Genomic DNA, 27426 nt, shown 5'->3' on the forward strand with positions numbered 1-27426 from the left:
GATTATTCATACCCTCTGCAGTTTTAGGAGTTTTGATGTTTTCATTTTACCAACATGTTTCTTCTGACTGGAAAAACACTGTTTAATATTTTTAGCGTGACCCTGACTGTTAATCTGATGGAAAATCTGTGCAGGAAGTTGAAGATTAGGGTGTTGGAAGGAGGCCAACACCCTAATGTTGTTGCCATGAAGACGTTTGAGCTTAGTGTCATAATAAAGTCTATTGGTTGCTTTTGTACAAACACCAAGAGGAAGGATTGTATTGTCGGCATTTTGCCGCCTTGAAATTATTTTACTGTAGCACAGTAAATATGTCTTTTAAAAAGCAGCTGGCATTTTGCCTCACCTCTGGTTTGATCTGGATTATCGTTCGTTCCCAGTGTCTCATAGACGTGCAGAGCAAACAGGAACCACTGCTGACGATCTACCGCGTAATATTAAATACAGTCTTTGACAGTCCCAGTGAGTGGTTTCCCTGGGATTTCTCTTCCTTCATTTGTTTTCCGTCTGTCTTGCTGTCACTCTGCATCCTCAGATCAGTGCTTGGTGGGTTTTCTTGCAGCTGCCAAGCTGTTTTTCTGTAACACCCTCTTTTCTGTCGGTAGAGTTGAATACCATCAATTTGTCATAGACAAAAAAAGCACCTTGAACGATGATGTTGAGGTCAAAGATTGATTTTATTGACAAAAAAATAGGCTTAAAACATAAATAAACATTATCCAGTTCATAAGGAGAAAGCTAACCAAGAAGATCAAAGGAGCCAAGAAAAACTAAAGCAAGAACCTAAAAAATGCATCTAAGTAAAAGAGCTCTACGCCAGGGTGCCGAAGCCCAGTCCCTGAGGTCTACCATCGTCTTCATATCTGCATAATGCAAACATGGCAGCAGCTTAAAAGGTTTTTGCTTTTAAAATGATGTTTGCATGAATCACTGTGAGATTGGAGAGGAGAAACACCCCGAGGTTTTCACCCCTTAGCTTGAGCCTTTCAGGAAACCGAACTGTATGTGTATTAAATAAAACACCGAGAGTTTTCCACTGCAGGTAGGAAATTAACTGCTTGTCAACCCATCCACACTTTGAAAATCCCGAACTGTCCCTTTAAGAACAAGATTTCACTACATCTGTGACAACAAAGACTTCCTGATAACTCGAGCGACTAAAACGTAAAATGCATTTTCCTTCATTGTTTTCTGTTTTGTTACTTTGACAGAAAAAAAAAATATGAACAAGAAAACACACAAAAAAATGAAAATAATTACAAAACAGATGATATCGCACCACATATAACATTTCTACTGAGATTTAACTTACACACACTTATTACAAATTAAGTGACTTCCAGATGAAAGTCGTTATAGTGGATTTAGTTGAGGAGCAACACAGACTGACACTTATTTGTAAAACATTAACAAATATAGAACCATATATATCATCTCCTTTCCACTACCTGAGAAACGTTGACCCCAGAATCACCTTCTTCAAAATAAACAGAACTGGTTTGGGTCGCTATGATTTTAACAATATTTAGAAATGTTTCCAGAGATCATAAAATTTAATATGGAGCCAACCAGCTGTGCTGCATTTGTGCAGCAAAAATTTCATTTGTGACATTTTAAATCTTTAAAAGATTTCAAAACAAAAGGTTTCCGGAGGTCACCAGAGATCAACCTGCTCTAAACACACACACACACACACACACACATTAAAAACGTGATTCAATCAATCAGTGTCGTTGCTTTTAACCTGTTTTGCAATCCGTTTTAAACTTGTGCGCATGTTTTCATTTGCTTTACTTTGGTGTGACCAGGTTGTTGTGTGTTGCAGATTTCTGCCCAGGTCTCTGTTGAAAATGAGATTTGGATCTCAGTGGTTTTACCCGGTTAAATAAAGCAAATAAAAATAAATTAGCAAACAAAACTGATAAAAATTAATCGTGCTATATTTCTAAAGAAATGTTGCAGTACAGCTGACTGACACCAAACTGTCTTGATTCTGTAAACGTGGGGGACTCGTTGACCTTTGATGACCTCTCTGGAAACACTGAATAATAAATGACAAAATGTTTAACGCCAATTTCATTTCATTTGAAGAAGGTGAAGGTCCGAAATCACAGCTAAATCAAAAAGTAGTTCCCAAATCCCAAATGACATACATCGAAGTTTGTGGCTGTAATGTGGGGGAAAAAGTGAAAAGGTGTGAAAACTTTTGCATGGCACTGCATGTTCCACGATAAAGTGTGCCCGTTCTCGTCTCTCCGGCCGGCCGGCCGCTCGCTCGGCTCATCTGCCGGCGCGCAGCGTGCTGCCCGCCAGCAGGAAGAGCAGCCCGGACAGGACCTCCAGGGGAACGCCGGCGGCGGCCGCCATGAAGGAGAGGCCGTAGTGTACGGAGACCTCGGCGTCCGGACACTCTCCCCTCGCCTCCTGCAGGACGTAGCTGCTCACGTCCACCGCCTCCATCCAGAGCACGAAGAGCAGCAGCAAGAGCAGGAGCAGGCCGGCTGCAGAGAGCGGGAGGAGGAGACAGAGAGAAACAGAAACGGAGACAATCGTCGCCGTCAGCGGCTGCGCAGGAACGCGCAGCGGTGTTTGCCGCCTGCTGTTGTCATGGAGACGACAAAAGCAGAGAGACATCTGCTGCTCTTGGTGTTTGGGTATGTTTCTTTTCTCTTTCTTTTTTTTTTTTTTATGTCACGTGACTCAAATGAACAGCTGACCGCAGGCGAAGCCGTAATGCGTCGAACAAGTCGGACACATGCGCACGCGTCACGGCTGTCTGTGTTTTACCCGCAGTGATGAGGAGCGCCCCGCCCAGCCGGTACAGTTTGCTGCTGATGAAGGGAACGCCGCAGACCAGCAGCAGGCCTCCGGTCAGAGCGGAGAGCAGCCCGACTACGATTAGGACGGTCCAGAACCCTCGGAACACTGCGGGGAACACAAACGCAAGGACTTTAAAAACGAGCTTCGTCTCTTAAAGATTTACTCTGCTTGTCTCGCGTTAGATTATCAAACAGACTCTAGATTTGGATTTAATTTGTAAAAGAAAGAAAGAAAAAGCTATTTGGGCTGAAACGATTAATCGGATTAATCGGCACAAATCAATTCTTGAAATAATCACCCGCCTCGAATTTTGTTAAAGTTCTGAAAGAAGTAAGCACCTTTTGCTGTCCAATTATTAGTTGGCTAATCAAAATAATAATAATCCAATAGATCAGCTCTACCTTGTATTGATTTTAAGTCAAGCAGAAATGGCTGAGCTTTTCACATGTGGATGTTAAAAGTGTTTTTTTTTCTTTAGGTGCAGATGTATCCTTTGCTACAAATGATCAAGCATTCACTAAAGGAATGCCAAGTTATTGCATGTTAAGTAATTTTTTTCTTGTTTAAGAATGAATTGAATTATTGGTGTATGTGCATCTTTTAATGTATTTAGGATCATCTGGTATAGCAAAACATCTTGAGAATGTGCCAGTTTTGATCAGATTAATTACAAAATATCAGATAAATCATCAAAAATAATCGATAGAATAATCACTTACTAGAAACAATTGTTAGTTGCAGCCCTAAAAGCTAACCTGCTTCTATTGCTGAAAAATCATGAAGTGTGAGAAAGTTCTCTTTTTTTTGTTCAATTGCACTTGCCACACCCAGACAGCTATTGATACAATTTAAAAATATTTTAAAAATGACTAGACACACCTTTAATAAATCCTATCAGGGAGAGTTGTTGCCAAAATGTGGAAATGTTCAACAGATGATTGTAAGAATGTTAGGATTGTGTAGCTAAAGTTCAATGTTAGTAATTACTTCAAATTCACTTATTGCACTACAACCCTGTTTAGGTGTCCATGCTTTATGTTTTATTATTCTGTACATCTGTATGGTAAACTTATTGTCAGTAAATTAGTTTTCATAGAGTTAAGAATAAATCATACATTCTCTATAATTTGCTTGTACTCGTGGGGTTTGTAATTGAAAGAAAAAAAAAAACTGTGGCTGGTGAAATGTCTGAGTGGAAATTAAAAATTTTCTCTACCAGCCTGGTAGAGAAAATTTTTAATTTCCACTCCTGGATGTAGGATGATTTGAAGAATGATTCAGAAGAAGTACACACCTTCAAGGGATAAGGTAAGATAAGGTAAGGTAAGATAAGATAAGGTAAGGTTTTTATGACCAGAGTGGAGAACAAACAGGATAGTTCTTTTTAACAGAACTTTGGCTATTGTATTGCTACAAAAACCATTGTGTTTAAGTGAATATTTATATAAGATATAAGTGGAGGGGGAAAGAAATATAAAAATAAAAGACAGAGAATTTTATAATTGCACACAAGGTGCCAGAATGGCACATTAGGAATGTCTGCATGGACTTTTATCAACCAATACCTTTCTAAAATTTATTAGCATCAATTTTTGGGGGGGATGTAACTTGGTACAGTAAATGTCCAGAGTCTGTACTGTGGATTGCAAGAGGTTCTGGATTGCAACCACATACGTTCACGGATAATCCACATCACAAAATGTATCCTATTAGAATACTTTTATTAATTTTTTATTTTACATTTTGCACTACATGTGTATTTGCTCTCACTCGATAATGTTGATTTTTTTTAGACCTCTCCAGAGTATTCTCCGGAGTGGTAGCTTTATTTTGACGCCAGAACCGTTCAAATACATCCTCTAGGTCCTGATATACTTCAAATTCAAATCTCCAAGAAAAAATGTCTATAAAGGGCTAAGTTTGGGGTCCAGTTGTGTTTTTATTTTCTTGTTACCTGCAGTAGCATCATAAACTGTCCCAGGAACGTCTCCGAGTGTGACTGGCAGCGGGAAGAGGTAACCACGGAAACACACCTTAGCCCCCGGCGGGTTTGCTGCAGTTTGAACAGGCGAAGCAAATGGCAAAGAGTCAACAAGTTTCTCTTCACGCGGCTGTCGTGGGGGCATGTTATCGCAACCCCCAATTTTAAAAAAAAAACAAACAAAGTTCAATATATTTTAGTGGAAAAACGGTCAGTCTCAACATACTGATGAATGTGGCCAGGAGCGCCGGCGTCGACGGCTCCACTAGAAACACACAGCGCCTGAAAAACCCCTCGTGGTGCAGAGTCACCCACGAAGGAGCAACAGCGGCGGCTTCACGTGGCTGGATCTGAGAGAGAAACGGGGACAGACATCACAAAAACAAACACTTACATGTATTTCTTTGATTTTTCTTTTGTCAGCTTTCGTCAAACGGACGTCTAGGAGAGCAGCTCCGCGTCGCTCCGTGTCTCGCGGCATCAAACCTGGTCCTGATTACGGCCCGCTGCTCTGAGGAAACTCATAAACGAGAGAAAACTCTCCACTCGCTTGACGGGAGCGTGGCTGGTGGCGCTGCGTAACACGACAACTTCAATCATCGTCCTTTTACTGAAAATGAAAGACTTTGTCGCCGTGGTGAGTTCAGGGGGGGATTAGCTTTCATAAATATGTCCGTCTCAATGAGCTTTGTGGATTTTCTTTTCTTTCTTTTTTCCACATGTGCTGCATGGAAGAATAAACTGGAAGATTAAAGGAGTACTTTAATGGTTTTTACTAAGGAGATCCGTTGATTTGATAGTTCTGGTTCCTCTAAAGCCATGAAATCAGCTGTGGATTGGCTTTTGATTTTTGTAAAGTGTGATCTGCTGCGCGGAGAGAAGGACGGCGTCGCATTTAAATTGAATTCCTCGAGGGATTCGTAACTGCATTCAGTTTCTCCGGCAATAACATATCAGTCGATATCGATTATTCTGACGATTAATCGACTGCGCTGGTCAACAGCCAAAAACACCGTCTGGGGTTTTTCAGCTGTTTTGGGGTCATTTTGACGAGATAAATCCAAAAATCACATTGGTTTTTGCTCAATCACTTCAACTTTCTGAACTATGGAGCAACATGAGCGTCAAAATGCGTCACTTGTTCTCACATATGAGTCGGTTTCCTGAGAATCTGGATCAATGACAGAAGAGCAGGAAGAGAGATTCAGTCAGGACTAACCCTAACCCTCTTATCAGTGTTTATTATTCAATTTACAAAAAATTCAAATTTGTAACATTTAATTAATACACTCTGTTAGAAAAAAAAAAGTTTTCTCCTAAAACCGTTGTTGGATGAGAAGTATCAACAGAAACGACGTGACAACGTCATAAAAATACCATCATGTTAGTCAGAAGATCGGATTTCTGTAAATCAAATTGGAATAAAAATCGGATTGAGACAAATGGATGTCATGTTTGGATTCAGCTGTGCAAAAATAATCCTAATTCAGTTGAAAAACCACAGACAACGTCTAAAAAAAATGTTTGCTGTAACCCAACGTTAATCGGATAAAAAAGAAATCGGCACATTTTTTATTGAAGTTTTTAAAGAAATATTTTAGTTAGATGCAAATAAACAACTCAATTCCTTTTTAAATACACACACACAAAAAGAAACAATTTTATTGCGTAAAATGCAATAACGTAGCATGTTGTAGCAAAGACACATCAGCAGCTAAAAAATACGTCTAACATGGACGTGTGAAAAGCCCAGCTGTTTCTGCTCGACCTAATCAATACAGTGTAGGGATAATATGTTATACTTTGAGTTAACTTATTAATAACTGGACAGCAAAAGCTGCTTAAGAACTGATTTGATTTTTATCGGAAATCAAAGGAGTCATTTGAGGAGTTCTGTGTGGAACCACTTAAAAATAAAGATGTTTTTTTTCCTTCGTCTTCAATGCAAAATGTTTGTATGTTTTAACAGTTTTGGCTTCATTGCTGCACTTTCTTACTGAGTGTTTTTGGCCTTCCAGCAAATTGCATGTTTCAGCGTCTGAATACTTGAGACGATGATTAATCGATTACTAAATTAGTTGACAATTATTTCAATAATCGATTCAACAAATTCAAATCTGGTTAATCATTTCAACTGTAATATAAATATAAAATTGACATTGTGACCCTTCAGACAGATGAGTATTCATGCCGTCTGTTTTCACAAACAGCATTTTATGCTACAACCACAAAACTTCAGTGTATTTATATATATATATATATATACATATGTATGTGTATATATATATATATATATATATATATATATATATATATATATATATATATAGTATATACTGTATATTTTGCCTTTGCAAAGAGCCTGCTAACATGAATTTAGAAGTTTCTCAGTTGGACTTTGTCTAGGCCATGGCAACCCAGCCCATTGTAGTTCCTGCTACATTTTTAATGTCGGGCCTCAGTTTCAAGTATTTTCCAGCCTCTAACATGTTTCATGTCTCTCACATCACTGCGCTGTTCTTCCCTTCCTCCCGTTGACCCGATCAGCTTCCCGATGCTGCCGCTGCTTCATGGTAGGGACCGTAACTTCAGGGCGATGCGGAGCGTCAGTCTTACCAGAGTTTTGAGAGTGCAGGGGCCTGAAATGTAAGCGTTTGCCATACTTTCCAGATTTTATTTATCAAAAATTTAAAAAATGTGTTGCTGTTCTTTGTTCACTTTGCAGTCATAGTAATGCACAACACTGAGTTTTTCTATCCCATAAAAATTACAACTCAATCTCCAAACTTTTTTTTTTCAGACACGTCGAGACGACTCGACACCACCTGCTGTGGGGATTGGAGTCCTGCGCCTCCATATTTATGGACGCGCAGCGCTACATAGCATCGCTGTGTCTTTAAATATCCTAACAGACGTGTCTAGCGCGCCACTGTTTACAAAACATCTGACTAGCTTCCATAGTAGTCTTTTTGTGGTCGTCATGTAATCCATCGCCATGAAAGCGAGCCGTGTCGTTCTTTTGTGACAGAGATCTTGAACTAGGCGTGGCAGAAAGAAGGTGGCCTACCTTTGTCCTGTTAGCGTCTTTGCCCCGTGTTGGGTGGGGTTTGGTGGGCTCATCTGAGTTACAATCTTCTACGGCTACCAGCCAGTAGTCTGTACTGAAGGCCACGAGGAAACACAGGGCACCCACCACCCCAAAAGTTCCCCCAGCCAAAGCTGCAGCTCCTATTTTCATGTTCCTAAACCTTCTTTGTCCCTTGTCCCGGAGCCTGAGGTCCTCAGGTCCTCATCAGCGTCCACCTAAACTAAATCCTCTGTCCCGGCCCCTAAGAAGTCCTGTCAGGCTGTTCCAGCGAGAGGAGGGTGAATGGGAGGGAGGGGGAGACACGAGTTATTTTGGGACGTAGTAATGTCTGTCCTCGTCAGATTACCAGCGAGTGTGCGAAGAGAAGGGTCTGTGGGCGAGGGGAATGTGGACAGAGTGTTAGTGTTTATGACGAAGAGGCGTTGGAAATAAATGAGACTGAAAGTGGGAATGAGCCTGAAAGCTCCACCTGATGCCGTCAAGTATGAGTAGAGCTTTATTGTTTGCTTGCGACACTCAAGAAGATACAACCATTTCCTTCATTTCAAGAGCTTTGTGTGGAATGTGTCCATAAACTGTTCACAGCAGCTTTACGTAGCAGCTACCGCTACGACCGATTCTTTATTAACGCTCCTTCTTCTTCCTCAGTAGCTGCGTTTCCATCCACCACATCATTTTGCAATTGGACATTTCAAAAATAAATGTGCTTATTGGAAACCTGCCAATTTGGGGGGGGGGGATCATTTTTCAATAAAGAAGTTGGTTTTCATGTGTATTGAAAATAGCGTATTTCTCAAAACAGCAATGGGAACATTATTTTTGCATCTCAGGAGCAACAACTGGACGTTACAACTAGTGGAAAAGACGAAGGAGAAGGCGACAGGAAGTGGTTGGAGGATCATGTGGAGGCATGTTTTTGAATGACTTATTGCGTGAACAAACGCATTCACCTGTGATTTCCATTGGCTTTCTTATTTAATGGAAGCACATTTAATGGAATGTGTTTCTTATTTAATGTGTGTGTTTTTTTTTGTTGTTTATTTTTTCGGACAACGGCCAAGTTCTGCGTATATTTGTAATGGAAACGCAGCCACTCTCTCCCTTTATTGACGTGTCTCCCTTTCCAGAACAAAGCTGAGTTGTTTCTTTGTTGCTCTCTCTACCGGCGCCCTGTGCAGCGGAGATTGCTGCTCCTCCGCAGCAGGTTCGGGATCCGATGGCTGAGTCGGAGTCAGAGCAGCCGGGTCTACAGAGTCGGGGGGGTCGGACCGTCTTGGGCTTGCTGAGCACACTGCAAGACGGAGAGAAATCACAGTTATTTTTCACAAGGACAATTGAGCAGACATTGGGACAGCTGGAGGAGTTTCGGCTAATCCAGACTGTCCAGTCAGATATTCAGCCAGATTTATGCAAAAAAAAAAGTTAGTTAAAGGCTACAAAAAATATGTACTTTAGCTGAAACTCATAATTATATGTTTATTTATAATCACTCTGAAGAAAACCCACATTGTGTGACAATCTGTGCAACATTTCAGATAGAAATAGAAGAAGGATCAACACTTTCTGATGCATTAAGCATCTTTTTGTGACCGTTACGTCGTCAGCGTTCTTCCTTACCTGTGTGAGATCTGCTGAGTCGTGCTCTCCCTCTGTAAGACTTGGAGAACTCTCCTTGCTCCCGCTGACATTGGGAATAACAGAGAAAGGAAGTAAAGATGTAGCTTACATCCCCGGAACCAGAACCAAACGTGCAGAAGCAGCATTCAGCTGGAAAGCACCAGAAATCTGGACTAAACTTCCAGAAAACAGCTGAGACACAGAATTCCTTTAAATAAAGACTAAAACCTTTTTAAGATTTGCTCTTGAGCCAAAATAAATGGATTATTGACCAACATATTCGACGTGTATTGATGATTTTGATGATGGCATTTGTCAAAACGTAATGTTAGTTACTTGGTTTCTCAATTGGTGACTGCGTGTTGTTTTTATGACTTTTTGTTTTTGTGATTTTATGGTGTAAAGCACTTTGAGCTGCCTTGTTGCTGAAATGGGCTGTACACATAGACGGGACTGGTTGATCTTCAAATTCTCCTAATTTCTAAATAAATTGCCACCACAAATTCTTTTGAACTAAATCAGCTTGTATTGACGGTCTAATTGAATCGTGTTTAAATTTCATTTCTACACATAAACAGATGTTTAAAGCACTCTGAAACTGAAATAGCTTCTCTCTGGATGTGTGTTTTTTTACCTGTTTGCAGAGCGTGCTTCTATTACAGGTGTGTCTCTCTGGAAGGCTCTGATGTCTGTGCAGGGCCGTCTTTGCTGAGACATCTTGGTGCAAGGTGTGTCTACTGTAGGCTGGAGTCTGCTGCGGTCAGATTTCACATACTGTCACGTTTATTCCCTCCAGTGGCTGGACGCAGGGAGTAACCTCAGAGGAGGGTTTGTAACCTACCTTCTTGTTAAAGTTTTGCAGGTTTCTGGACAGAATACGCCTGATGCTGTCCATTTCCTCCGGCAAGAGGGGACGGCCGCCAGGGCGGGGGTCCACTCTGAAAGGAAAGGTGTGAACGTTCATAAAGTGTTTTCTCCATCCATCCATTCATTCCTCCATTGTCTAACACCCTTGTCCCTAGTGGGGTCAGGAGGTGCTGGTGCCTATCTCCAGCTAACGTTTCGGGCGACAGGCGGGGTTCACCCTGGACGGGTCGCCAGTCTGTCGCAGAAAGTGTTTTCTTTCAGGCATGATTGAGGTTTTATGTGAGAATGGGGATGTTTGGTTTCTATTAGATGATAACACCAACGATGGCCACGAATACCGTAGTAATTGTAAATTTGCCTCACGTGGGTAAAATTTAAACCTGTTCAATAAGATACTTAAAAACCAGAAAAGTTGTATGTTAAACGTTCAGATGTTGGCAGTTCAAATGTGTCCTTAAGGTCCACAGTGCCAGACCGGGTCAGTTTAAAGAAAAGGCTTGGATCAGTTTGTTTTTTTTTCTAAATCTTGGTTTACACCAGGAATCCTTAATAGATCAACTTTCTGAACTCCCGTAGGAATATTGGGTGGGTTCTGCGGTTCTGTCCTCTTACGGCGGCGGTGCCTCCTCGCCCCCCTGCTGCTCCCTCCTCTCCAGCTCCTGGTAGACTCTCAGGATGCTGGAGCGAGCCTGGTGATGCTCGCCGATAAGGAAACGTCGAAGGTACCTCTTGTTGAACTGCTCAAACCTCACACAAACACAAACCACAGATGGAAAAAGTTCCACGTTATGAATTATTTGCTGCCACCTAGTGGCTGTTTTGCGTCACATGATCAGAAAAAACACCAACTTTCCAGAATTAAAAAAAGGGGGAAATGAGATAAACTAACCAGTCTTTCCAGTAATGTTGCCCCCAGTAGCCAACCACATCTTCTATTCCTGAGAGCAGATGGTCTAAGAGCTAAAAGCAGATGTTATATCTTCATTTCCAATCATCACACTTATTATTAAAATCCGCCTTTGCTCAACCTTGCACACACTTGTCTTAACATGGGACTAAACATGGTTTCCTTGTCAGTTGACATGCAATTTGGTTGGTTTAATGAACTTCATTTGAATTATATTGTACGTATTCAAAACAAAGGCAATCTTAAAGTACCTTTTAGGACAAAAAAACCCTAATTTTATATTCAGAAATATGATCAAATCTATGTCTAAGGGTGCCAAATCAATTTCATAGAGACACTGACTATGCAGAAATCCGTCCTCTTGGGTGAGCAATATGGGATAGAATGAACGACTCATTTTTACCAGGAACAAACATCCAGCAAAATCTGTCTCAGAGGATGGAGTAGAAACACACAAAACACAAACGGGTTGATGAGTACTTTCTGTTAAAGGAAAGGTAGTGTCATGGAGTTACTGATAGCAACCGCTACAAGAGGAAAAATAGCTAAACAAGAAGCTCTGAGTAGTAAAAATTATGAGATGAAAATCAGAGAACATGTACTGTAGATGGTGGCAACTATAGTATCATTAAGCTTATGTAGGAGAAAGTTAGGGTTAAACACAAAAAGACAGGGCCAAGTATGTCGTCAAACTGAACATGAAGCAGTTGTGGCTTCCATGAAAAGAGAATAGTAAAAGAAATGAAGTTATTGGCAGCAAAAAGTACAGATGATCCATAATTTTAGAGTAATAGGAAATAGTAGCACAATAATAAAAAGGGCTCAGTATGTCCTGCATCCCAAATATATGGCAACATAACCACAATGATAGCTCAGGGTGAACGTCTCTAGCTGTGAGCATTATCAAAAAGTGAAGCTTTTAGCTTCGTCTTGAAAGTAAACCGGGTTAGGGTTGTCCGACCCCGAGGCCCCTCATCCAAACCCTCAAAGAACTGCTGCCTGTTAAAGGCAAAGAAAGGACAGCATTATCCAGAGACACAGTCAGATGACCCATGGTAACTCTGGAAGAGCCACAGAGATCTATAGCTCCAGTGGGACAATCTGTTGACAGGGCTGCTGTCACTCATATGTTAAACAAATATCGCCGTTATGGAAGAAAAGCATTGATAAGAAGCCAAAATTGAAGTTTTTGGCAGACGTGTAAAATACTAATTGTGGTAGAAACTTATTACTGCATCACAACCCTGAACAAAATGTTCCACGATAAAACAAGGAGATGGCAGCATCATGCTGTGAGGATGCCTTACGTCAGCTGATACAGGAAACTGATCAGAACTGATGTGAAGGTGGAAGAAGCCAAGTAAGGGACAATACTGAAAGGAAACCTGTTAAAGATTTGAGTTAAGGAGAAGGTTCTCCTCCGGTTGTTGCAATAACCTTTAACAGCCAGAGCTGCAGTGAAGTGGATTAGGTCAAAGTACATTCATGTGTTGTGCATCTGAGAATCTGTGTAAGGTGTGAAAATGGCTATCTGCAGATGGAAACTGCAGTTAAGCAGCTGAGCTAGATGTTATGAAGTCTCACCCTGCTGTGGATCTCCTCGCTGACAGTAGGCAGAGCTCTCTTCTTCCTCTTCACGTCCAGCAGCTCCACCAGAGGCTTGATGGTCATCCCCTAATAACCAAGCACGGTGGGTAAAAATCTAAAATCACCCCTTCTGTTGATTGAGCTGTTGTGATGCACACTACATTTATTCCTCACCTGCACAAAGACGGTAAAGAGAATGACCACGATGGTGGTTGTGATGAAGAGCCTCTTCTTCGGGAAGTCATCAATGAGGAAGACCAGAGAAAAGCAGATTGCTCCTCTGAGGCCACCGTAGGCGATGATGAACTGGTCTCTAAAGGTCACGGCGTTCCTCCGAAGCTTGTTCACCACAGCAGTGAGCAAGAGAACTCCTTACACATAGGGGTGATGTTTGAGCAAGAGACGTTCTTTAAAGTCTGAAGTAATTTCGTACGTAAGAAATACCTGTGGCCCTCCAGACGAGGCAGAGCAGCAGGGTGGAGCAGACAAAGGGCCAGCTCCACATGTGAATGTCTTGTATGGCGGACACACCGAGGAAGACAAAGATCAAGGTCTCACTCACGCTACTCCACATCTTCAGGAAGTACTGGATGTTGGTGTTGCTGCGCTCTGACACGTTAGCCTCCACGTACTGTTTCATGGTCACAGCACAGGTCACAATGCTGCAGGATTGTGCCGAAAAACAATACTGATTAATGAAGTTAATATGGTAGGTTCAGGAGCAGGACCAAACCTCCACCAACCCTCTAATCACTCGTCTATAACTCAATTCACCTGGCACTCCACGGCCATAATGCTCTTTCAACACCCACCCTCACTCACCCTACCTGAGTGAGTGAGGGCCCCCTCATTACCCCCTCATACCTCCATCTTTTTATCCCTTCCTCCATCTTTCATCCCTTCCTCCATCCTTCATCCCTTCCTCTATCCTTCATCCCTTCCTCCATCCTTCATCCCTTCCTCCATCCTTCATCCCTTCCTCTATCCTTCACCCCTTCCTCCATCCTTCATCCCTTCCTCCATCTTTTATCCCTTCCTCCATCCTTCATCCCTTCCTCTATCCTTCATCCCTTCCTCTATCCTTCATCCCTTCCTCCATCCTTCATCCCTTCCTCTATACTTCATCCTTTCCTCCATCCTTCATCCCTTCCTCTATCCTTCATCCCTTCCTCTATCTTCAGCCCTTGCTCTATCCTTCATCCATTGATCCAACACCTCATCCCTTGCTCCATGCCTTCATGGCATGGAGCAAGGGACAAGGTTTCATAACCTTGTCCCTTGCCTTCAACTTCATCCCTTCCTGCAGATTGCCTCCTAACCTCTCTCTGTTTCAGGTTCCATCTTGAGGGTCCTTAACAGGCTCAGGAGAGAATAGTTTCTGAAGACTATGCCCCACACTGAGTCTCCATTCATGTCTCCCTACAGATGACTCATCACTCATCCAATTCATTCAACCCATCCATCCCTTCCTTCAGCCAACGTCCCGTCTTTAAAAAAAAAAATCCTTAAATTCGCATCATGGTGTGGCCCTTGCTAGTGCATTACAGTAGCCTTTATAAAGGGTTGGGATGACAGACATCAATACTCACGCCATGATTCCTGAGAAGTGAAGCATTTCTGAAGTCAGGTAGGACAGGTAGGAATACAGGAAGACAAAGAGGGGAGCGATGACCTGGGCTCTGGAGGTGAACCGTGAGGTGAGAGCTGCCACCAAGCCAAAGAACAGTCCCACAAAGAAGCCTCCCAAACCCACCACTATCAGCCTGAAACCTCCCACCAGTACATCCAATCCAGTCACCGAAGGCAGCCGCAGAAAGGACTCAAAGAGCTTGTAGAGCACCTAAGAGGTGGAGAAGTGCACTTCAGTAGGTTCTTCATGTAGAAAATAAACATCTCTGCAAACACCACTGACCACTGTGACAGCGTCGTTGAGCAGCGACTCTCCAAACACCAAGATGTGCAGCTGTTCATTCACTTGCATCTCTTGGAAGACGGAGAGCACGGCCACAGGATCGACGGCAGCGATCAACGAGCCAAACAGCAGGCAGTGGAGCAGAGAGATGTCGCCCAGAGTGTCTGGAACCAGCAGGCAAACACCGTACAGAGACAGGCCAATGCCCAGCACATTCCATAGGGTTCCCAGCACCGCATACCTGCAGGTGGAGCAACAGGAAGGTCTTCTTCTCTCCTGTTCGTGGCTTTTGCAACTTCTCAAGTTACATCTTGGGTAACATATTAACAATTTTATTCAAATCTAATCACAAGCAGATTTGTTTTAGTTTTCTTTTCTTAAAAGAAAACTAAGCAGTCGAGGTACGAACCAGAGGATGGTACCAAGGTTTTCAAAGAACAGCCTCCCAGGCAGGAAGTAACCTGCATCTAGAACGATGGGCGGGAGCAGGAAGAGGAAGAACGCGTCGGCACTCAGAGTAGGTGGAGCAGAGTGGCGGACCCCGTAGATCACCCCTCCCACAAGCAGGCCCACCATGATGAGGACGCAACTTTCTGGGACAACAGCTGGGACTCGACCGGACCAGTGGAAACCTGAGAGGACAACACCAAGAGGGGGAGACTCAGATGGGGTCAGCAGATTACTCTGACTTTCTATATTACCAAGTAAGAATATTCAAAATATGAAGTTTAAAAAGTTTGATTTACTCAGAGAATTTGTTAAACCACATTTTGTCTGATTTGGGCTATCAAGTCACAAGGTCTTATGTGACAGGGTATGTTTTTGTACTAAAAGGTTGGGATAAACTGACTTAGGTTGATCCTAGTTATCAACTCAGTTTATTATTCAAATTAATTAACATTTTTTCTATCTAGGGAAACCAGGGGACACAGTCAGAAAAAAGAAGGAAGGTCAGCGATAGTCTGGTAAGTCTACTCCACCAAATTATCGCGGAGGAGAATAATTTGGGACTTTTATCAGGTGTGGTCTTTGCAACAAAATAATGATCCAAAAATCAACAGAAAGTCTGCCTCTAAATGGCTGAAAGTAACAAAGAAACCACCTAAATGAATGTTTTTGAGTGGACTAGTTAAATAAAATTGTGACCTGAAACAGGCTTTTCCTGCTCAAAAACCAATCAATACATTCGGGAGGTAATTTAAAATTTTTCGTTTCAGAGGTTTGGATAGCTTTCTCCTTCTTGTTTGTCCTTCGGTTATTTCCATCTGGCATTAAAATTTCTATGTAACATTTAAGGGATAAAAACCATAAACGGAGGAAATCTGTCAGGTTCCAAACATGTTTTCTCAGCAGTCTGTCCTGCAGGTCTATGGATTCTGCATTTGGCTACATCTACAACCTTCCACAGTAAACACTGGACTGCTCCTTTTCTCGTTTATCTGAAACCTGGAGAGACGCTTGCCTGATTTTACCATAGTCCTTGACAAATGTTGTGAAATTTTAACAGAATTTCAGTAATTTGGCTGATTTGGCCAAATTGCTGACATTTTTCAGTTATACAATGTTCTGATGATTAATCAATAAATCAATCAAGTTTATTTGTTTAGCACATTTCAGCAACAAGGCAGTTCAAAGTCCTTTAAAGGCACTCTTGATCCAATACCCAATATTTACGAAAATAATGTTAAATTGTTGTTTCTATGTGTGTTTTAAATGTTTTGTTGTTTAACTAGGATCAGTTGGAGTGTATGTACAGATGAATTGAAACGACTGGAGATGACATTTGTTGTGAATTGGTCCTTTACATCCAAATCTGCCATCTTATGGACATTTGATAGTATTCCTGACATTTCACATTTCTCGCCCTGAATTTGAGCAAGTTTTTCTCCCCCCACCCAGTTTTCAACGCTCTGTCAGAGAGGCGCTGCTGTCGGCCTTACCCAGCTTGGCCAGTGAGGCCAGCATTATCCACAGCACAATCTCAAAGGGAGCCTGCACGTGGTGGTAGTCCAAGCTGAACACCCTCAGAGCACCGGGCAGATCCACAGATGGGCCGACGTGGCCGGCGTCGAAGCCCGCCGACGGGGGCCCGTCGTGAGGCTCCTCCGGGAGGGTCAGGGCCAAACAGGCCCAGAGACGCTGGGAGAGCAGCAGAGGGAGAGGCCAAAGCGCAGCCATCCTGCAGCCATGCTGGGACAACAGGAGAGAGGCAGAGAATAGGACGGGGGTCAGAGGGACGGAGGGCGGGCCAGCAGCTCGTGTACTTTCACCAAAACTGTTGAAGCCACGCAGACGCTAATGTGCACAGGAATCCCTGAGCTGGCAGCGACGTTCGGTCCAACGGCTCAGAGCGCAGGTGCGGCTGCTGTGTGCAAACGCTCTCTGTTTTGTTTCTGTCCCATCAGCGCAGTTTGAAATGTGTCCTCTGCAGTCACGGCATGTTGATTAGCAGTTACAATGGCAAATGATTCAGAGAACAGAGACGCTCTCTCCCAAAGGAAGCCAAAACCCAAACACTGGAGTTTCCTCAAACAGGGATGGTGACACCTTATGTAGAAAGAATTATTTGATTTGATTTTATTTAAATTTTAAACATGTTCTACCCAGCAGTCTGAATTTTTGTGTCAAGGTGCTGAGACCCAACAAGTGAAGAATTATGATTTTCGTCGTGATACTCCCCTTGATATTTATTTATTTATTGAAAAGGAACATTTATTTAAAAGCTGGACAGTGAGATGGAATGTTGCATATTTTTTAGCTGTAATTTACAAAAAGTGGTACATAATTGTGGTGCGGAGAGAAGAGCATTCGGGGTTTTTATTTACAATGAACATAAAATGCTAGCACAGTATTTTGTGGTATTTATTGGGATAACAATAAAAGTGCTACAGGAAAATATTTATAACTTCTTTTCTGTCTTTTCTAAGCCACTGTGTGACTACAACAGCATATCACAGCACCCATAGCCCCCCAGAAACACAAATAATAATCAATATTTGAAGATGTTTTCTCCAGTTTCTTCTCCTGTTACATAGAAAAGCCTGATTCCTTTCACTAAACTGGGCACAGTTACTGCATTTAATCCTAATTTTGAATTTAATCACATTTATCGACGTACACAGTATAGTAAAAGTAACTATGCTGACACTACAGACACCCTCAGGCGTTTTCAAACATCATGAATTGGATTTGTTGTCGTGTTAAATCCGGATTCTTATCATGATGAGACAAGAAGGATTATATATGGTATATTATCAACACCATAAATGCCTACACCTGGTTTCTCCCATCACTACAGCAATACACATGCTCAAATAAAGATAAACAAAGAAGAAAATAAATCTTTCGGTTTAATTTTATCTGTAGATACTTTATCAGTATTCAGTTGTTCATATTGTTTTCTAGATATTTTTCTTTTGGGGTTTATTTTGATACTCTGCTGCTGTAATTTCCCCCAAGGACTCTTCTATTCTATTCTATTCTATTCTATTCTATTCTATTCTATTCTATTCTATGTAATTAACTTATAAATATTTTTTTCCCACTTGTTTATGACTTAAACATCCAATACATTACACTAAGGTTTGTGATATAAATCACCAAAATGTGCAAAAGTGCGAAGACCTTGAATACCTTCAAGTCTGTGGATGACAGGTAGCTAAATTACTTTAAAAACTAGTTTTACTTGTTTGTAGATTATTCCTAATTAGTTAGCTTTCTTTCTAAGCGTGCTTCAGCCGGAAACATGGTTCCGTTGTTGGAATGATGGAGAAATGAAGGGAATATTGACGACTGAATTGTCTTTGATTTGGTGTAGCTACTTGAAAACATCCCTGCGAGCACAATTATATGAAAACGGCAACCAAGTGAGTTTATACTAAATTCAAACTGGTTCCTCGTGTTCTCGCTGTTCTTTAAAACTAGTTTTACTCTTGCTTGATTCCCTCCCTCCTTCCTTCCTCCCTCCCTCCCTCTTCTGGGCATCATCTCACTCCTACTCTTTGTCTTTGAATTTAATTTTTAGATTACCACAGATTTACCTGCCACAATCTCTGGAGAGACGTTGCACGATTAGACACGTCTAATCCGCTAATTACTGGCGAAACCTTGTCGAATCTCTGTTTTCCATCTCTGAGTGCAGTGGAGTAGAGCGCCTCAGGCTTTAACAGTGTTGCTGCATGCTAATGGATCACCATCTCCTTGACTGCAGAGAACCTGGCTGTGAGGATTTTCGGCTTCGCGGGTTACAAATCTAACTTAAGCAGCAGTCGAATCCGTGGTAAGTCTTGGTATAATTGCTCTCCTGGATGTGCGGCGTGCCTCACAGTCCTCTGCAGGTAGCTTTGATTCAGGCAGGCTGGGTGGAAGTGGAGCCTGCCAGGTTTCAGTGAACACAACCAACCATTTTTCTGTAGCTCACGCTAATCATGCACCGTTCGAGGCTTCGGAGAGATTTAGTTTGATTTCATGAGTCTGAGAAGTGCTTTACATTTACAATTTCAAACCAGCTGATTGGAGCTGTTGGCGGTTCAGATTTGAATGTTTCTGATGAGCAGGAAGAGAACATGAGGTCCCCAAAAAGCCGCTTGGCACTTATGTTGCATCACACCATACAGAGAAAACACACTGAAGTGGATTTAAAAGGAGCTACTTGATTGCTTTATTATTTAGAACTAGTTTTTTACTGGTTTTAATTAGTTTTCAACCTCTTTTTTGCATCATTTTTGAATCTCCCTGTGTCGATACTGTCAAATTCGTCTCTACCAGCTTTTAATAGTGGCATTTTATAACACAATCAAGTAACTATGGCAAATTCAGTTGTTATAATATAAAAAATACTATTTATATCAAACATGATTTAAAAGAAACATAACTTCGATATTTAACGCCATGAAATTGGGCCTCTGTCTCTTTAAGAAGTTCCTGCTCTTTCTGAAACTCTGCCTTCAGGAAGTCGTCACAACATGGCTCCTCTATTAACCCTTTAATGAAGTTTTCACCAGCGTTGCTCTGAGAAGTAGCTCCCATAATGAGCTCAACTGGTGTTTGCTAATTGCTGGTGGCTAGTCTGAAGGAGCACTTTAACATGATGCGAAGCTCAAAAAAGTAGATTTTACAGAACACTGTCCCTTTAACTTCTGGAAATTGAGTTTTTCACTCGTTCCTGTTTGCGAGTTCAGTCAGACTGGGTGGAGATCATCTACGACAGGAATATCAATCTCATTTTTCAATTTGTGACATATCAAGATTATAAATGTCCTCAAAGGGCCGGTTGACACAGAACGCGACAATAAAACCCATTAAAACTGTTTTTTAAAAATAAACTGTAATTTAATGAGGTATCCTTAAACTCAAACAATATGGAACATCTTTTCACACTGATGTAATCTGTCAATTTACAGGTAAAAACTAGTTTGATTTGATTGATAAAACAACATATAAAGTACACAGCTGTTTTTTGAGGTTGTGTTTATGCATCTTCCATAGGAAGCAGTGTCTTTCCTAGAAGGCTAATGTGTTGGTAGGGTTGCAGCTAAGCTGCACTCTTTTTCCTTTACAGATAATGGATTAAAAATGTAAACTAATCTTGTTTTACAGCCCAATTTCCTCCCTGAACTTCCTGGTAACTAATCTCGTAATCCTTGTAAATCTGTTTATTCACTCACTCCTTAAAACGGCCCATCTCACATATTTCAAACCTCTGAGGCCTCTGTAGGAAAGTGGTACTCAAAATGTGACCAAAATACACTCAGGTGGACTTCACTTACTAAATAGTCAACATGTGGAGTCAGTTTAATTGCTCTGGATTTTATCAGCGTAGAACAGGCTGTACTTTACAGTACATGTAAATGCTGTACTTTGTTTACTTTAAAGTGAAATCCAAGCAAAATTTTCCTTCAGATTCTAAGTCAAGTTCTACTCTGTGTTGGTCCATCTCAGGTTTGGAACCGACGCATCTGGAGCCATAAGTGGCTCTTTGGATCTTACGTAACGGTTACTAACTTTTGCTGAAAACAATTTTTTTTTTTAAATAACTGAAAATAAAAAACATATATACAAAATAACAAGTGCAGGTTTTAGCAAATTTTACGTGGAATTATTATATTGAAATTCCACAGCAGAATGAAACTAAATACACCAATTATGTTTATTTATTTCTATTTATGTTATTACATTTAAAACTGTGTGCAAATATCAACATCCCATAAAGGACATTATAGCCATCTTCTTTTTGCAAAAGTTTTTTTTGTTTTTCTTTGTTTTAAGCCTAAAAATAGAAATGAAATGGTTTCATATTGACAGTTTTTTTCAAAAGTTATTTTTTTATTTTATTTTTTTCCCTAAATGTCGGGTGACCTTTTCTTTTTTTGGCTCTAAACAAGTCTTATTTGGCTAATCAAAAATGACTCTTTAGGTTATAAAGGTTGCAGACCCCTGGTCTATCACATAAAAACCCAAAATGTATATTGAAATTTGTAATATTAATGTGATAAAACATGTAAACATAAGCTCAGTGTGTTGATCTATGATTGAATTAGTGAGTGGCTCCCTTTATACTTTCTTGTTCTCCACCACAATTTTTCCCCAAATATTCCTCTTCTTGGTGTATAAATAATTTCAATCAACAAAATATGTGCGGCTACTAAGATAAAGTTGAAAAGTGATTATTTATTCGTGTATAAAACAGTAAGCAATAACTGACTCTGAAATATCTCCTAATTTAATTTAGCAATGCCTGTGAAATTCAATTCATTCAATGTCTTGTAAGTTCATGTAGACGTAGTACCAGAATCAAACAGCAGATGGCGTGTGGAAGCTGCTCTGATCCAGGCATCGTTTCAGTGGGCAAGAAAAAGGCTTTGCATCATAAAACACACGTTTTACAATCATTTTACATATGGCGTAGGGGTTTAAAAAATCGAATGTCAGGCCCAGATATTAAAAAGAAATTGTGTATTATGATTTTTATTACTTTGATGGATTGTTCCCTTGAAGCTGAGGATTGTCCACCTCTGAAATCCTCAGTATAGGAGAGCTGAAGGTAGATGAGCAGGGCGCTAAGTTATGGGTGTTCAGATAACTAATTTTATCGCCACTGTCTCCCCCGGATCCTTCCTCCAGACTGGCCTCCAGTGAGTACGACCCGTGCGACTGGCAACCGGGCTGCGGTGGCGGCACCAGGCCGTGCAGGAGGCTGTGTCCGAAGTGGGAGTCGCATCGGGCCAAGTTGTCAGTCAGGTGTTGCATGTAAACCTCCTCCAGCTGTTTCTCCAGCAGCCCATTCAACACAGAGTTGGACATGGGCTCCAAGCCGGGCAGATCCAAGCTGATGTTTTCGCTTGCCCCCATCACCAGGTACCCCTGGTCTGGGATGGACTCCAGTTTGGCCTCCGTTTGGAGGCACGCCTCGTTAGGCTGAAAGTGAAAGTCCTCTTGGTTGGCCACGGCTCTGGGGAGGTTGTGTGAGATGCGGCCGGAGTCGGCCACCTGCAGGTCTGGGTAATGCTCCAGCAGGCTGCAATCTTCGACGCAGATGGGTGGGAGGGCGGCTGCTGGCGAACACCCAGGAATCAGGAGGCCTGGAAGCTCAGACACAACTCTCAGTCCCTGGGGTTTGTTGGGGTCCAGCTCTTCCTGGTTTGAGTCTGATCACAGAAAACACATTGAATGATTCCAGTCTAGCATTCACTTTCCCTTCACGTGTCCTTACCAAATTTCAAATGTAAAGCTTTAGACGCCTTAAATTTAGAGAGATGTGGAGTTTAAAAGTAAGGCGGACGTGGATATTGTCAGAAACAACAATATAAAGTAAATTTAAAACTGCTAGAGTTTGTTGGGAAGATCATATCTGGCAAAAGAGGAAGCACTACAGTCATACTGAAGCAGTGCAACTAGAAGAAAAAGTAACACAAGATGAAAGTGGTATAGTGCATTTTTAGATTGCTAGATTCTACTTCCAACAATGCTGCTAGAAAACCGTAGCAACGAGTCTACTCACCTTCTTCGGCCAAATGTATCTGTGGGTTGACAAAGTTCGGCTCAGAGGCAGAACAGATGAGCGGATCGGCACATCGCGTGCTCGTCTGATATCCTTTCCTTTTTAAAGCTGTGGCGAACTTTCTCTCCTCCCTGTAGCACATTAATCTGAGAAAACCTTCAGCCAACATGACTCCAGGAATATCCTCTCCTCTGCGCCGTCCTTTCGGCTTAATTCGAGCGATAATTTCAAATCTCAATGGCGGTGTTACGTTGCAAGTGTAATGATGCAGCTCTTTTGCCCTGTTTCACTTCTGCATTTGAGAACAGACAGCCCCCACCTCCCACTTCCTTTATTAATATCTCACCAAACATCACAGAGTTTAAAAAAAAAAAAAGATCAGTACATTTCTACTTAAGCAGGAATGGAGGCAAAGATTGGCAGTTTGTACACTTCAAGAGAGATTCCCTACTCTGTACAGGAACTGACTTCGTTCTTGGCTTAAAGCTTCAGCTCCATCTCCAGTCAGCTGAAGACTGGGTGGTCACCCCATGATCTCAATGAACTTCTTTGGTCAATGGTTTGTTAATTTAGCGCTGCTCTTTGGATCACTGAAATACTAGAAGTGTCTTTCGCAAACCTTTAATGTTCTGGCTGACAGAAGAAGGTTCTCGCCCAAGGTTTGATGGCACATTGGCCCGTCAGTATGGTAAAACTATCCTGTACTCGTCGCAGAAAAACTGTTTCAAATGTAAATCTTACACCTCCGTGTTTTACTGTAGAGACTTACCTAATATCAGTGTGTTGGGTCAATGCCAAAGAGCTTGTTGTTGAGCAGACCGCTTTGTCAAGGCCAGGGCATTGATGGCGACGGAGGTAGGAGTTTGTCATGTAATCAGTGGGTCACCGGTTTGATCCCGTCCATCTTTGTCGTTGTGTCTTTGATGCCGGAGGAGGGATATGGCATCCTTGCTTCTGACAGACTTATTTTGATCTGGTGTCTCAACTCCAGTCCTTGATGTCCTAAAACTTTAATAGCATCCCACGTCCAACACATCTCAATAAATTGGCTGAATTACCTCCTAAAGATACGACCAAGCTCTGCAGACACCTCTAAGTTAAGTGTGCGTCATAGTTTTAGGCACCATTTTCATGATCATCTTTACCCCGTGAGGCAATTTCTTGCAAGTCCATTATATTTCACGCTTTTCAAAGTCATCATAGGAACAGCTGTTAGCTCTAGCTAGTGGTCTTTTAGATCACTACAGCTCTATTAGATCATCCCTATTTAGTCAGTGACCTACTTTGACAGCTTTTTTATTAATACTCAGAAATAAAGAAGAGGTTGGAGTTGAAAAGATGATTCACACATGATGAGTGGAAAGCAGAAGTAGCTTTCATTGATAGATTAATCTGTGTGCCACTTTGTTGACATGGGAGACAAATACTTATTTAATTCAATGACATGAAAACTAGTTTATATATAGTATTTGCATTGCAAGAATTTATTTTTGATTATTTTGTCTGTACATCCTAAGTTTAGGGCTGCACAGTGGCGCAGTAGGTAGCACTGTTGCCTTGCAGCAAGAAGGTCCTGGGTTTGATTCCCGGCCTGTCAGGTTAATTGGTCTCTCTAAATTCTCCCTGTGTGTGTGTGTGTAGGGGTGTGTGTGTGTATGGGTGTGTGTGTGTGTGTGTGCATGGTTGTTTGTCCTGTCAGACTGACGACCTGTCCAGGGTGAACCCCGCCTCTCACCCGAAATGTTCGCTGGAGCGAGGCACCAGCACCTCCCGACCCCACTAGGGACAAAGGTGTAAGAAAATGGATGGATCCTAAATTTAAACCAAAGAAATATAATATGCAATTGATTTTATTTATTTATTTATTTTTATGCGAGGAAACATACAAATTCATCAGGGGATCCGATCATTATTTCTCCACTGTAAAGGTACATTTTAGCCTAGTTTCAACTATGAAAATGAAGGTTTTTGGATTTGGTTCCCATTCTGCATTTTTCAAAGAACGTGCCTCTTATGTAAATCTCTCTGCTGTTTCCACTAATTATTGTCACTGGATACAGCTGGTTAGTCAGTCTTTCTCAGATGACATACTTGTTCAATCATTAAGAATTATGTGTAATTCCTTAACCTAATATGTTGATCACCACTTATATGATGCAGTTTAATGGCTCAAAAAATAACAGATACTGTGATGCTGAGGGCAAGAGTTGCTTTTCTACATATTCATTGTGTTGCATCTGCAGTACGCTTCTAGAACGAACCCTAATCCTGCTGCTATGAAATATAATCTCTGCTGCCCAGATTTAGCATGTCATGACATTCATATATTGTCTTCAGTCAGAGGTTCCTTCCCATTTGTTGCAAGACTGACTGCTTCAGAGATCCTTCCTTCAACATCCAGAACGACTCTTTGAAGATATTTGGATGATATGCGCTACAATCAGGGCCGGATTTAGGAGGATGGGGGCCCCTGGGCTGGAGTCAGGATGGGGGCCCCTGGGCTAGAGTCAAAATATATATATATAAAAATAATTTAAAAAAAAATATATATATATATATATATATTTTTTTTTTTTGTATGTGTTTGTTTTGTTTTAGAGGATGAGCAGAAAATGACCGAACAGTAAGTTTTGACAACTTACAACTTTAATAAGCCAGTTGTCACAAACTACAAACAACTCTGAACTCTTTTCTAGAAAGACTAAACCACATGTTGGGGTTGAAACTAGAATATGATGCTTGCATCACAAAATAAAATCACTGAATAGTTATTGTTGCCTGGACTTCAACACAAACTATAAAACAGATTGAGTGCAAGAAAGTGCAATGCTCAAATATACTTTTACAAAGCAAAGCGAGTAAAACAATATTTATACAAATATCCCCAGCATTTACAAGTCCATATAAGTACAGCCTCCGGTTCTCAATAAAAGCAGAGGTGGGTGCAAATGAACAATTTTCATCTAGACCAAGGTTTTTACAGAGAACATCTTGAAAAATATGAAGAACAAAATACAGATTTCCATTTATTAATGACACTTTTGCATTCAACTTCTTTGTAGGAACTCGAACCACAAACACGACCTACATTTACTCAAACGCAAACCAAATAAGAAAACAATACTCAACCCTGAAAAGTTTGAAACTTTGAGACTGTCTTATAATGCAGACATGCACAATCTTTGTTTTGTATCTACAATCATTTAAATTTTTACTTTAATTTAGCAGATACACTTTAAAAAAGACCAAGTTTGTTTTCAAATTATTTTACAGCCCCAAAGTTCTTTTAACATAATTTTAACCCTCATGTCAAAAAGTTTGGACACCACTGCCCTAACCAGTAACACCAAGCCCTTTCAGTAATGAGTGAAAGGGTTATCAGACATTTAAGCCTTAGTCTGATATGAAATTTGAAAAGTTGCCCACTTTTCTGGATTTTTTTGCTGCAAATTCCTTGACAAGATCACTGAAGTCCAGCTTTCTCACTAGATCACTCTCAATAGACATGAGAGTCAAATGGTTCAGTCTTTCTTCTCCCATTGTGGATCTGAGTCTATTTTTAACTATTTTAAGCTTGGAGAATGATCGCTCACCACTTGCATTTGTGACAGGAAATGTCAGGTAAAGCCTGAAAGCAATATCCACATTTGGGAAGATGTCCTGCAGTTTCTTTTCCCTAATGAATTGTAAAAGCAATGGAGCAGATGTGATGCCTTTATCACGAATAAAATCTTTAAACTGGACAATTTCCTCCACAAAGTCCATCTCCAAGTCAGCTGAATATTTACTTTGGAGATGAGATGCTTTGTTTCTTAGCTCTGGAACAGTAACACCAGAAAAATTGTTCAGGAAGCCAAAAGTGTTGTTGAGGTTATCATATGCAATATACCTGCGATTGATTTCAGAAAGCAATCTGTCAACAACCACCAAAAATCACTGGTGGAGAACTTTTGTTGAGCTGATAAGTCAACCTCTGAGGTGGCGCTCTCTCCAAAAAATGGTTTTGGAGTCTTTGATCTTCGACCAGTAACTCTGTAAGCTTGTGAAACTGTTGGAGACAACTTCTTTGCTTGAGACTCAAACCTATCAAATTGATCTCTCAGACCTCCAATGTACTCCCGCAAGGATCCCACCAAATCCACAGCTGTACACAAGTCCAGTTCCACAGACTGCAAAGCTGCACTTGCTTTTTCAAAGCGCTGCAAAATGCTATGCCAAAATGTACACATAAAAGCTGTTTCAAGCTTGTCCATTTTTTTATGAAGTGATCTTGCTTCATTTCTTATTGCTGCGTTTTGGTTTGTGTCATTTACAATATTCTTCAATGATTTTTGAATGTTTGCATAGTTAATATGCACTGCCTGTGTGGCATCTGCATGTGCAGCCCATCTAGTGTTCGAAAGGGACTTCAATGTTTCAATGCGCTTGTTTGCATTAGGCTGCAGTCCATCTGTTACCACCTTCCACCTTGCTGTCGACTTGGAGCAAAAGTTAAATAAGTTTTGCACAAACTGGAAAAAATCAGCTGTCTCAAAACAGCAGTTAACACTATTAACTCCAACCAAATTCAGGGTATGTGCAGCACATGGAACCCATTCAACTAGTGGGTTGAGTTCTTTCATACGTGCTTGTAGTCCTTTATATACTC

The 27426-nt window shown here is 41.2% G+C and overlaps 3 protein-coding genes and 2 long non-coding RNA genes across 5 annotated transcripts; 2 read left to right on the plus strand and 3 right to left on the minus strand.

Moving 5' to 3' along the window:
* Nucleotides 1-658: 658 nt before the first annotated feature.
* On the minus strand, nucleotides 659-8194 carry LOC116714935 (transmembrane protein 182-like). The gene is made up of 5 exons (XM_032555756.1): nucleotides 7869-8194; nucleotides 5028-5151; nucleotides 4775-4873; nucleotides 2788-2925; nucleotides 659-2501 (listed from the first exon to the last, which is right to left on the minus strand). Exons 1-5 carry the CDS (start codon nucleotides 8037-8039, stop codon nucleotides 2281-2283), a joined length of 753 nt encoding a protein of 250 aa, XP_032411647.1. The 5' UTR covers nucleotides 8040-8194; the 3' UTR covers nucleotides 659-2280.
* LOC116714937 (uncharacterized) lies at nucleotides 2540-3946 on the plus strand. Its single transcript, XR_004338148.1, has 2 exons — nucleotides 2540-2654; nucleotides 2794-3946. It is a non-coding gene; the product is annotated as an uncharacterized LOC116714937 (long non-coding RNA).
* A 173-nt stretch (nucleotides 8195-8367) lies between the features above and the next one.
* On the minus strand, nucleotides 8368-17658 carry LOC116714936 (sodium/hydrogen exchanger 2-like). Its single transcript, XM_032555757.1, has 13 exons — nucleotides 16720-17658; nucleotides 15189-15411; nucleotides 14780-15020; nucleotides 14457-14707; nucleotides 13312-13529; nucleotides 13042-13238; nucleotides 12865-12954; nucleotides 11263-11333; nucleotides 10986-11120; nucleotides 10348-10444; nucleotides 10141-10260; nucleotides 9507-9570; nucleotides 8368-9180 (listed from the first exon to the last, which is right to left on the minus strand). Exons 1-13 carry the CDS (start codon nucleotides 16955-16957, stop codon nucleotides 8993-8995), a joined length of 2133 nt encoding a protein of 710 aa, XP_032411648.1. The 5' UTR covers nucleotides 16958-17658; the 3' UTR covers nucleotides 8368-8992.
* LOC116714938 (uncharacterized) lies at nucleotides 15373-16818 on the plus strand. Its single transcript, XR_004338149.1, has 3 exons — nucleotides 15373-15483; nucleotides 15694-15744; nucleotides 16679-16818. It is a non-coding gene; the product is annotated as an uncharacterized LOC116714938 (long non-coding RNA).
* A 3770-nt stretch (nucleotides 17659-21428) lies between the features above and the next one.
* Nucleotides 21429-24256, minus strand: LOC116713942 (uncharacterized). The gene is made up of 2 exons (XM_032554221.1): nucleotides 22779-24256; nucleotides 21429-22425 (listed from the first exon to the last, which is right to left on the minus strand). Exons 1-2 carry the CDS (start codon nucleotides 22945-22947, stop codon nucleotides 21749-21751), a joined length of 846 nt encoding a protein of 281 aa, XP_032410112.1. The 5' UTR covers nucleotides 22948-24256; the 3' UTR covers nucleotides 21429-21748.
* Between the last annotated feature and the right edge of the window lie 3170 nt (nucleotides 24257-27426).

Source organism: Xiphophorus hellerii, chromosome 23 (genome assembly GCF_003331165.1).
Source record: "Xiphophorus hellerii strain 12219 chromosome 23, Xiphophorus_hellerii-4.1, whole genome shotgun sequence".
Taxonomy (NCBI): Eukaryota; Metazoa; Chordata; class Actinopteri; order Cyprinodontiformes; family Poeciliidae; genus Xiphophorus; species Xiphophorus hellerii.